We start from the raw sequence: 9,854 nt of genomic DNA, 5'->3' as shown, positions 1-9,854 counted from the left end.
TCTAAGAGTACATATGGAATCAGCTAACTCATTTGAATCCTGGTGCTGCTGTTTGACTTAACGTAAAACTCTTACCTGCTCTGAACCTCAGTTTCTTCATCTATACATTAGGGGTTATAACACCTACCTTGGAAGGCTGTTGTGAAGGCCTGAGATGCTAATGGGTGTCTAGTTCTTTGTATAGTGATTAGCACATTGAGGGGTGGGGTGGTCAATATGTGGCTATTATTGACGTTAATGGAAAAAACACATCTAGGAGAGCCATGGGATGCAGACCCCAAATTCTCATAAAAAGACCAGACATAATGGTCTGACTGAGACTAGAAGGACCCTGGTGGTCATGGCCCCCAGACCTTCTGTTGGCCCAGGACAGGAACCATTCCCGAAGCCAACTCTTCAGACAGGGATTGGACTGGACAATGGGTTGGAGAGGGATGCTGGTGAGGAGTGAGCTTCTTGGGTCAGTCAGGTGGACACTTGAGACTATGTTGGCATCTCCTGCCTGGAGGGGAGATGAGAGGGTAGAGGGGGTTAGAAGCTGGTGAACTGGACAGGAAAAGAGAGAGTAGAGGGAGAGAGCGGGCTGTCTCATTAGGGGGAGAGTGTAGCAAGGTGTATATAAGTTTTTGTGTGAGAGACTGACTTGATTTGTAAACTTTCACTTAAAACACAATAAAAATTATTAAAAAAAAAAAAAAAGCACTTCTAACAAGTACGTTTCCTGTAGCAATATTATGGTTTTGGCACTGCCACTTCATAGTTGTCATTTGGCAGGACATTTAATCTCTGAACCAGTTTCCTCATTTTTAAAATAGAAATGTTGCCTACTTCAGGCCTGTAGCAAAGCTAAGGTTGAACAAAGCAAGAGAAGTGTCACAAAAGCAGCCCTTAACTGTTTGTGCCATAGCTAGGGAGAGAAAGCTGAACTCTGGACAACAGCAAGCTCTCTGGAGGAATCCCTGAGTAGTACAGATGGTTGATGTGCTTGCTGGCTAACTGAAATGTCGGAGGCTTGAGCCTACCCTGAGGTGCCTCAGAAGAAAGGCCGGGTGATCTACTTCTGAAAAAAAAACAGCCATTGAAAACCCTATGGGGCATAGTTGTACTTTGTCACACATAGGAGCACCATGAGTAGGAATCTACTCGACAGCAACTCGTAAGCTTTCTGCAGCAGCCCTTTATTTGTAAATGATGAGTCCAGCGTAAGGGGCACGGTGACTGTTCAAGGGTTTTCCTCACTTGTTAAAACTGCATTATGGTGAAAATATACATAACAAAACGTACACCATCTCAACATGTACAATTTTGTGACATTAATTACATTCTTCAAGTTGTGCAACCATTCTCACTGTCCTTTTCCAACTTTTCCAAGTCATTTCACCACTATTAACATACTCAATGTCCCCTGAACAAAAACTTCCCCTCCCCCATCCCTGATTACTACTACTAATCTTTGGTTTCTGTTTATTTGCTTGTTTTACATAAGTAAGGTCAGACTGTTTTTCATTCACTTCTAGAATTTTTGAAGTCCTGGTGGTGTAGTGGTTAAGAGCTCGGCTGCTAACGAAAAGGTCGGCATTTCTTATCTACCAGCCGCTCCTTGGAAACCCTGTGGGGCAGTTCTACTCTGCCATATAGAGTCGCTATCAACTCGGCGGCAACGGGTTTGTTTTTCTTGTAATGGGTTAACCTAGAATTTCAGGGTTAATGCATCCTCTTGGGCATGGCTAATTTTGACTTAACTATCTCCTTGGATGGTGGTTGGAACTGCAGACAGTTTACTTCGTGCATAAATCTGTGGGAAACAAGTCTTAGCCACTAACCATCAGTATTCCTGGCTCAGAAATGAGTGGTAGGTTTAGATCTCAAAGAATGACTGGGGAGGCGAACGGGAACCAACACCTCCTGCCTGCCCGGAGGCGCAGGGACGTAGCAGGTAGGTAAAGTAAGGGTCAATCGCAACCTTTCTAATTCCCGCCCAGAAGAAAGTACCTCCCCTAAGGGAGGGCGCCGGAAGTGACACAGACCCTGTGCAGATGCCGGAGGCTGGGGCTGTGGGAAGAGCTCGAGCTCACGTGCCTCCAGTACCTGCCGGCGGGAGCCTCTGGCTTCCGTAGACCCCGAAGGGACCTTAATGACACCCCCCCGGACTACTTCCCAAGCAGAGCCATGTCGGGTAACGGTGACGCGGATGCAACAACGGTAAGGCCTGAACGGGTGACACTTGCAACTTCGGGCTTTCGTAAGGACCAGCTGTGCAACGATTGGCCCCAGATTGCCATTCTCCGTCGTCTATTGGTTGGAGCGGCTATCCGTCACTTTTTTTTTTTTTTTAATCCCAATTGTTTTTAAAGAGCCAGTAGCTGAGTTTTCCTTAGGAGGGAGAAGGAATCCGAGAGCGCTGGGGGTGGGATTAAGAGCTGAAGGGGTCGTCTCGGAGCGAGCCCGGATTCCTGTGGGGATGGGGGGCTCCCCAGGGGGGGCTTCTGGGATCCAGGGCTCTAAGTTTAATCATCCAGCCTGGGAAAGTTCTTCTGTATAGAACGGGGCGCTATTCCCCGTGATCCTTCCACAGTAAACAGGGCCGAGGCAGTATGCAGTACTCCTAGGAAGATGTTCCACTCCGGATTCGGAAAGGAGAGCATACCCCCCAGTCTCTTTACTGCACACAAGCATCTTAGAAGTGCGCCCTACCATACTCTCAGTTTTCCGTTTTACCGGTCACCTAGTAAGCCCTAGGCTGCTGAGGTTGGCAGTTCAAGTTCACCTAGAGGCGCCTTAGAAGAAAGGTCTGGCGGCGATATACGTCGGACATGTCACAACCATTGAACCCTATGTAACACAATTCAACCGTGACACACATGGGGTCGCCTTGACCCCAAATCGACTCTGTGACAGCTGGTTTTATTTTTAGCCCAAGCCGATTCTCAGAGCCAGTGAGTTACTACTGTGTGTGTGTGGTGGTGGTGGTCGTGGGGCACCCTTGGGGCCCCCCAGCCGGCCTTTCAGCTCTGGCCTTGTGCAGATCTAAGCTACAGAGCTGGTGGAGGCCACTGCCAGCCAGCGATAAGAAAGAGGTGGGGCAGCTGCTTATCTCTCCTTCCAGCCTGCTGGTGCCCAGCGGGATTGTTGCCCTTACGGACATGTCAGAGCATGGGACTAGGAGTAGGAAGACCTGGATTCTAGCTTCAGCTCTCTGCCAATGTTAGCTTTGTGACCCTGGGCAAGTCACTGCACCCCTCAGAGCCAGCCTTTGCTTATGTAAAATGAATGGCCTCAGAGATGCCTACCCTGAGGTTTGAGATTCCTTTGAGGATTAATTAAAAACCATAAACACTTAATAAATACTTCATAATGGAACAGTTTGACTCGAGTATGAGGTACAGATTCAGTGAGCATAAGCGACTGTTTGAACCTAACAATTCTGGGACCTTAGATTCCTTTGTGTGGGCTCCCAGTAGCCCAAAATTTTAGTGGCAATGTTTGACATTTCAAACCTAGCCTCATTTGCTCAGGGTCTCCCAGCTCTGATTTATTGGAAGAGTGTCTGTAATGGAATGCACTAGAGCCTGAAAGCAGCAAGCTGTTACCTCCTCCAGCAACAGAGGCCCCAGATGCCTGGCTGCAAAAGAACTCCATAGGGTGAAGACCCCAGAACAGGGAAAGCTGATAGTATCTAAAGCTACTGTCTGACCTAGAAAGAAAGGGGACCTCTGGCTTGGACTGTAGAGCCAGTTCTACCTGCTTGGCACTGGTCACCTTTGCCCAAGGTGCTCTGGCAGGAGGAAGAGGTGTGTTCCTTTGAGTTCTTGGCTAGGGCTCCGTATTTGTTTGTTGGTGAAACGCGATGTTTAATATTAACTTATTGGTGAAATCAGAGGCAGCACCCCAGAGGAATGGACTTTAGGTAGCTCAGCCTCTCATTCTTAGAGAACATCAGAGGCATTAATTTGAGTGCAACCAAACCTCTTCGTTTTACAGAACACACAGATCTAGATGGGATGATGTCCCCAAGGTCACCCAGTCAAGAGGCGGAATAGTAATGTACATCAGATCTCTTCCAAAAAAAAAAAAAAAAACCAGTTACCGTTGAGTCACTTCAAACTCATAGCAACCCCGTGTGCATTTTCAGTGGCTAATTTTTCGGAAGTAGATCTCAAGGCCCTTCTTCTGAGGTTCTTCTGGGTAGACTCGAACCACCAGCTTTTTGGTCAGTAGGCTAACACATTTCCTGTTTGTGTGACCAGTCCTTTCTGTGTGCCTTCCAGCCAGACTGAGGGACCCTCAGTGTAGGAGCTGTGGTGGCCCATGGCATCTGGGTGCTTGCTCTGCTGGGAATGCTTATCCTGTCCTCCATTGACTCAGCGCAAGCTCTCCTGTGTAGCCCCAGCTGCCTTGCCCCTGCCTACTGCAGGCCCCACCCTCCCTGTGGCCGGGCTGATGGCCTTATCTGCGTACCCACCTGGCTCTGTGCAGCACTCCTACTGAGAACTGCCTTGGCCAGCGTGGGCTTCAGGGCTCAGTGTCCTGGTTACTGCAGTAGCAGCAGGCCCTACTGTCTCTTCCCTCTAGTCCCTGCATCCCTGGCTTCCTGAGGAGGGCAGAAGGTCTGGAGGAGGGGAAAGGGACCAGTCTTAGAATATTTCTCCACCTGGAGGCTTAGCTGGCCATAGGCCAGTGGCTAAGGTTCCTTTCTTCCAAGCCAGTGATTCTGGTTCTTGGACAAGGTATTGAAAGAACAAAAGAAACTGTGACCTGGGAACTTTTTTGCAGGAAGAAAACGGCCCCAAGATGAGAGTGATTCGTGTGGGTACCCGTAAAAGCCAGGTGAGTACAGGTACAGGGATGAGGAGGTTTGTCACAAGAATTCTGGTGCCCATGGTGTCACAAGTTGGGGGCCCAGAGTTAGTTCCCGGCAGCTCTGGGATGAAGGAAATGGGGTGGCTGGAGAAGATAAACTGCATCAGATCCAACATGGAATGGCAGGTGCATTCTGTGGAGGGGGTCCCTGGGCTGGGGAAGTTGTCGAGCTGCAGAGGACTCCCAGATCAGACCTCTTCCCCCTCCCAGGTGGGCACTCAGCCCCTGTCCGAAGTCTGATCCCTTCAGAATCTCCCTGACCCTCGTAGGGTCTGAGCTAGGGGAAGGGGCCAGGGGAGGGCAAGACTAATCAGAATCTCTGCCCCCAGCTGGCTCGTATACAGACAGACAGTGTGGTGACAACGCTGAAAACCTTATATCCTGGCCTGCAGTTTGAAATCAGTGAGTTCTGTGAAAACCTGGCCCCGTTGCCTCTGGGAATCCTTTTTGGCTGTCCCCAGTTGCAAGGGCTCTTCCTCCTCTAAACACCTCCAGCTCTAACTACCTGGGCCAGCCTGGCAGTTGTTTTCTGCTTTGGGTCTTTTTATAAATGTGTGTTCTTCCCTGCTAGATCACAGTTCCCGAGGGCAAGGTTTGGGGCTTCTGTACCCACCATGAATCTTAGCACTGGTACTGGGCCCAGAGGGGGCTCCCTAGATGCTGATTAATGAGTGACTGATTGATTGACTCTCTACTCAGTTGCCATGTCCACTACTGGGGACAAGATTCTTGATACTGCGCTCTCAAAGGTAACAACATCTTCCCCCAGTTCTTGTCTTCCCCCTCATGTCTTTCTCTAAGACATTCACTGTGAGGCTCATTCTTGCCCGGCAGATTGGGGAGAAGAGCTTGTTTACCAAGGAGCTGGAACACGCACTGGAGAAGAACGAGTAAGTGAGAGACAGAGAGCCTGGCACCCTCCCAGAGTCTTGCTGGAAACCCAGTGCTCTACAGACCTGGATATCACCTAGGCTGCTGGGCTTAAGCCCTTGGATGGGCTGAAGGGGGCTCATAGGTGGGGTTTTTCAGGCTTCAGAAGAGGAGCCATCTGGCTGCCTGAACTGCAGGGCTGGTGAGGGGCTGGGCGGGGGTGAGAGGGAACGTCTCAGGCCTGAGGTCTTAGGGCCTGCTTCCTGAACTGTCCTGAGCTCCACCAATGAAGTAGAGGCCAGGGTAAGTAAAGAAGGGGTAGGGGACTGCTGCTCAGACCCCTTCTCCTTGCTTCCCTCTTCCATCTCTCTCTAGAGTGGACCTGGTTGTTCACTCCCTGAAGGACTTGCCCACGGTGCTTCCTCCTGGCTTCACCATTGGAGCCATTTGCAAGTAAGAGTCCTGCAAGTGAGGGGGCCTGGCCATTGGGTGGGTGTCATGTTAACCTTTCATTTTCTCTTTGGGGCTTGGCCTTCTGCCACTAGGGCTGTTCTTCCCTGCCTTGAGGGGTGTTGAGCATGGCAGAAGACTCAGAAAATGCTAGTTAGTTGACTGTTGTTAGTTGTTGTCAAGTGGATTCGAACTCACGGTGACCCCATGTATGTCAGAATAGAACTGTGCTCCATTGCGTTTTCAAACTGTGACCTTGCCGAAGCAGATTGCCAGGCCTATTTTCTGAGGTGCCCCTGTGTGGGTTCAAACCACCAACTTTTCGACTAGTAGTTGAGTGCTTAACTATTTACTCCACTGAGGGATTCCAGTTAGTTGGCTGTTGAGAGAGAATTGAGGTTATTCTTGAACTGAAATCTCTCTCATTCTATGACCTTTCTTCCACCCCCAGGCGGGAGAGCCCCTATGATGCTGTTGTCTTTCATCCAAAATTTGTTGGGAAGACCCTAGAAACCTTGCCAGAGAGGAGGTGAGTGGGGCCTGGAGAGGCTCCTTAGTGGGATACGCACAGAAGATGGAGGGATGGGAGGAAGAAGAAAGGAAGAGTGCCTCCCTGGTGTTGACTCTCATTTTATACTCTCTCTGAGTAGTGTGGTAGGAACCAGCTCCCTTCGGAGAGCGGCCCAGCTGCAGCGAAAGTTCCCACATCTGGAGTTCAGGAGTATTGTATCCTTTTAGAGGAGGGAGGGGCAGGAGCCAAGGAGGAAGATAAGGTCCAGAGGGCCCTGGGGATCCTGAGAGTTGAAGGAGCTCCAGAGCAAGTGAACCCTGGAGAAGCGGGCTGTCTGTCTTTCCATCCACCAATCCAAACATTCACAATCCTTTAATGTTTTCTTAGCCCCAGGCAAGTGCCTGGCACTGAGGATAATGGTGAGCAAGATAACATTGTCCCTGCTTACATAGAGTTACATTAGTTAGGGAGACAGACAAACAGGCATTGATAATACAGAGTCATACTGAACAGTGATTACTTCAGGGGGTGGAGGGATAGAGGGTGCTTCCATTTTCATTTTATATGCCTCTATTTTGTTTTTATTTTTATAGCGAATATGCAGTGTGTTTTGTAAAACCTAATTTTATTAATACTGTGCAGTAAATGCTCCAATGGGAGAAGTTGGGAATGTTCTGGAAGCCTCTAGCAGGAACATTTAAACACAGGCTTGGGGGTCAGGAAAGGCTTCTCAGAGGTCTTGTAAGCTTGGGCAAGTTATTTAACCTGTCTGTATCTCATTGTCATTGTCTGTAAAATGGGGATAATAATAATCCCTACCTTATTAAAAAAAAAATTTTTTTTTTTAGGTTGTGAAAATTAAATGAGTTGATATATATAAAGCACTTGGAACAAGGTCTGACATGTAGTAGGTGTGATGTGTTAGACTGCCTAATACTTGTGGTCCTTATCACCTCCTTCACAGCGGGGAAATCTCAACACCCGGCTTCGGAAGCTGGATGAGCAGCAGGTGTTCAGTGCCATCATCCTGGCCGAAGCTGGCCTGCACCGCATGGGTTGGCAGAACCGGGTGGGGCAGGTAGGGGCTGCAGCCTCCCCTCCGCAGTTGGTCTTCATCTTTTTCCTACCCTATTCGCCTCTTGGGAGCCCTGGTGGCACAGTGGTTAAGCCTTTGACTGATAACCAAAAGGTTGGCAGTTTGAATCCACCAGCTGTTCCCTTGGAAACCATATGGAGCAGTTCTCTGTCCTATAGGGCCACTGTAAGTCAGAATCGACTCGAAGGCAATGAGTTTGGTTTTGGTTTGGTATTCTCCTCTTGAATACCCTACCTCTAACACTAGTTGGAAAACAAGTCCCAAGTGGGGAAAGTTGGGCAACAGAGGCCAGACTCCCACTTTTGCCTACCAAGGTTTCCTGTATGATAGGGAAGCCCCATCTCACTGCCTCTTTCCCCCTCCTGCCTTTTCTGCCTCCACAGATCCTGCACCCTGAAGAATGCATGTATGCTGTGGGTCAGGTATGCCTGACTAGGGAAGCCAGCATGTTGATGTACCCTTCCCTTTGTTCTCAGCCAAGAAGCTGGTCTCACAACATTCCCAGGGAGGGGTAGGCCTGGGAAGGCCACTGGCCCAAAAGTCCCTGGGGAGCAGGGGGAAATGGGTCACTTCCATCCTTAGCTCCACTGATTGGTGAAAAATAGGACCTGATGTCCTAGGCTGTTTTTTCACCAGGGGGCCCTGGGCATCGAAATCCGAGCCAAGGACCAGCACATCCTGGACCTGGTGAGTGTGTTGCATGATCCCGAGACTCTGCTCCGCTGCATCGCTGAACGGGCCTTCCTGAGGCACCTGGTAGGACCTGTGTTCTGTCTGTGGAGCGCTGGGCACTGAGGAAGCTGGGAAGGTGGTGGGCAGGTTTCTCAAATTAACGCTGTGTACGTGGTGGTAGGAGCCCTGGTGGCGCGGTGGTTAAGAGCTACGGCAACTAACCAAAAGGTTGGCAGTTTGAATCCACCAGCTGCTCCTTGGAAACCCTATGTGACAGTTCTACTCTGTCTTGTAGAGTTGCCATGAGTCGGAATCAACTCAACGGCAGTGGGTTTGGTTTTGGTTTTTGGAATGTAGTGGTAACTCATTCTTGTTGGAGGTTGTGTATGGAGAGGACTCAGGTCTGGGTCCCCTCAGAGGTGTGTCTGTCTCTGAGGGCTGTGGTCACAGGGTGGTAAGGGCCCTTGGAGCTCACAGGGAGAACATCTCCTTGCAGGAAGGAGGCTGCAGTGTGCCAGTAGCAGTACATACAGCTGTGAAGGATGGACAAGTAAGCAGGGAGAGCTGGGAAGGATTGTGGCATTGAGCTGTTGTTAGCCAAAAGAGCCCAGGTTTCTAAGCAGTTCCCTCTCAGGATATGCTGAGGTAGTCGTTTTGTTTCCCAGCTGTACCTGACTGGAGGAGTATGGAGTCTAGATGGTTCAGATAGCATGCAAGAGACCATGCAGGCCACTGTCCATATTCCTGCCCAGGTACCAGGGCTGGAGGGTGGGGGAAGGGACTCTGCATATGATCTCTTTTCATTCTCACTGAATCCCACTCTTTCCCTCATGCAGCATGAGGATGGCCCAGAGGATGACCCACAGCTGGTAGGCATCACTGCCCAGAACGTTCCACGAGGACCCCAGCTGGCTGCTGAGAACCTGGGCATTAGCCTGGCCAGCTTGTTGCTGAACAAAGGAGCCAAGAACATCCTGGACGTTGCACGGCAGCTTAATGATGCCCACTAACTGGTCTGTTGGCCACTGGTGCCCGTGTTCCAGCCCAGTGCCCCATTCTCACTGCTAAATGGGGAGTGATTGCCCAGGAGATGAAACTTGCTGAGACTAGGGGGTCTGCCTTGCCTTGGGGCCTTGGTGACAGCTTGGCCTCCTCAGTAGGTGGGGGTTTCATCTCTTGTAGAGAAGTCTAAGCCACAGCCTTTGAATGTAACCAGTTCTACTAATAAACCAGCTCTGAAGGTTTTGTTTGTTTTTGGTGGGGTTGGGGGAGACATAAGGGCCATTAAGTAGGTAAGTGAACAAACAAAAACCCTTTACTCCTTACTTCAGAGGCGAGGACCTCTATCCAGTTTTCCTGGAACATCTTTTCTGTCTCTGCCTCAGCACTCATTTC

General features: G+C 49.9%; 1 protein-coding gene across 3 annotated transcripts; it reads left to right on the top strand.

The window, feature by feature from the left end:
- The first annotated feature begins 691 nt into the window (after positions 1-691).
- HMBS (hydroxymethylbilane synthase) lies at positions 692-9,702 on the top strand. Of its 3 annotated transcripts, XM_003418182.4 has the most exons (14): positions 721-2,202; positions 4,774-4,827; positions 5,190-5,262; positions 5,560-5,609; positions 5,695-5,750; positions 6,106-6,183; positions 6,632-6,709; positions 6,831-6,906; positions 7,656-7,769; positions 8,171-8,209; positions 8,424-8,543; positions 8,956-9,009; positions 9,125-9,211; positions 9,296-9,702. In XM_003418182.4, exons 1-14 carry the CDS (start codon positions 2,170-2,172, stop codon positions 9,467-9,469), a joined length of 1,086 nt encoding a protein of 361 aa, XP_003418230.1. In that variant the 5' UTR covers positions 721-2,169; the 3' UTR covers positions 9,470-9,702. The 3 variants fall into 3 exon arrangements, with proteins under 3 accessions (XP_064125038.1, XP_003418230.1, XP_064125039.1); XM_064268968.1 differs by having other exon boundaries at positions 692-2,202; positions 9,125-9,702; XM_064268969.1 differs by lacking the exon at positions 721-2,202 and adding an exon at positions 2,417-4,607 and having other exon boundaries at positions 9,125-9,702.
- Positions 9,703-9,854: the final 152 nt, after the last annotated feature.

Source organism: Loxodonta africana, chromosome 15 (genome assembly GCF_030014295.1).
Source record: "Loxodonta africana isolate mLoxAfr1 chromosome 15, mLoxAfr1.hap2, whole genome shotgun sequence".
Taxonomy (NCBI): Eukaryota; Metazoa; Chordata; class Mammalia; order Proboscidea; family Elephantidae; genus Loxodonta; species Loxodonta africana.
The sequence above is the reverse complement of the archived record's forward strand: the minus strand, read 5'-3'. Positions and strand labels throughout refer to the sequence as shown.

Bases quoted from the DNA above. Each gene is read 5' to 3' on its own strand.
- HMBS (XM_064268968.1), top strand. From the start codon at position 2,170: ATGTCGGGTAACGGTGACGCGGATGCAACAACG. The intron at 5,263-5,559 runs GTGAGTTCTGTG...CTCTCTACTCAG, and splicing joins TGGCCTGCAGTTTGAAATCA to TTGCCATGTCCACTACTGGG. The intron at 8,544-8,955 runs GTAGGACCTGTG...ATCTCCTTGCAG, and splicing joins GGGCCTTCCTGAGGCACCTG to GAAGGAGGCTGCAGTGTGCC.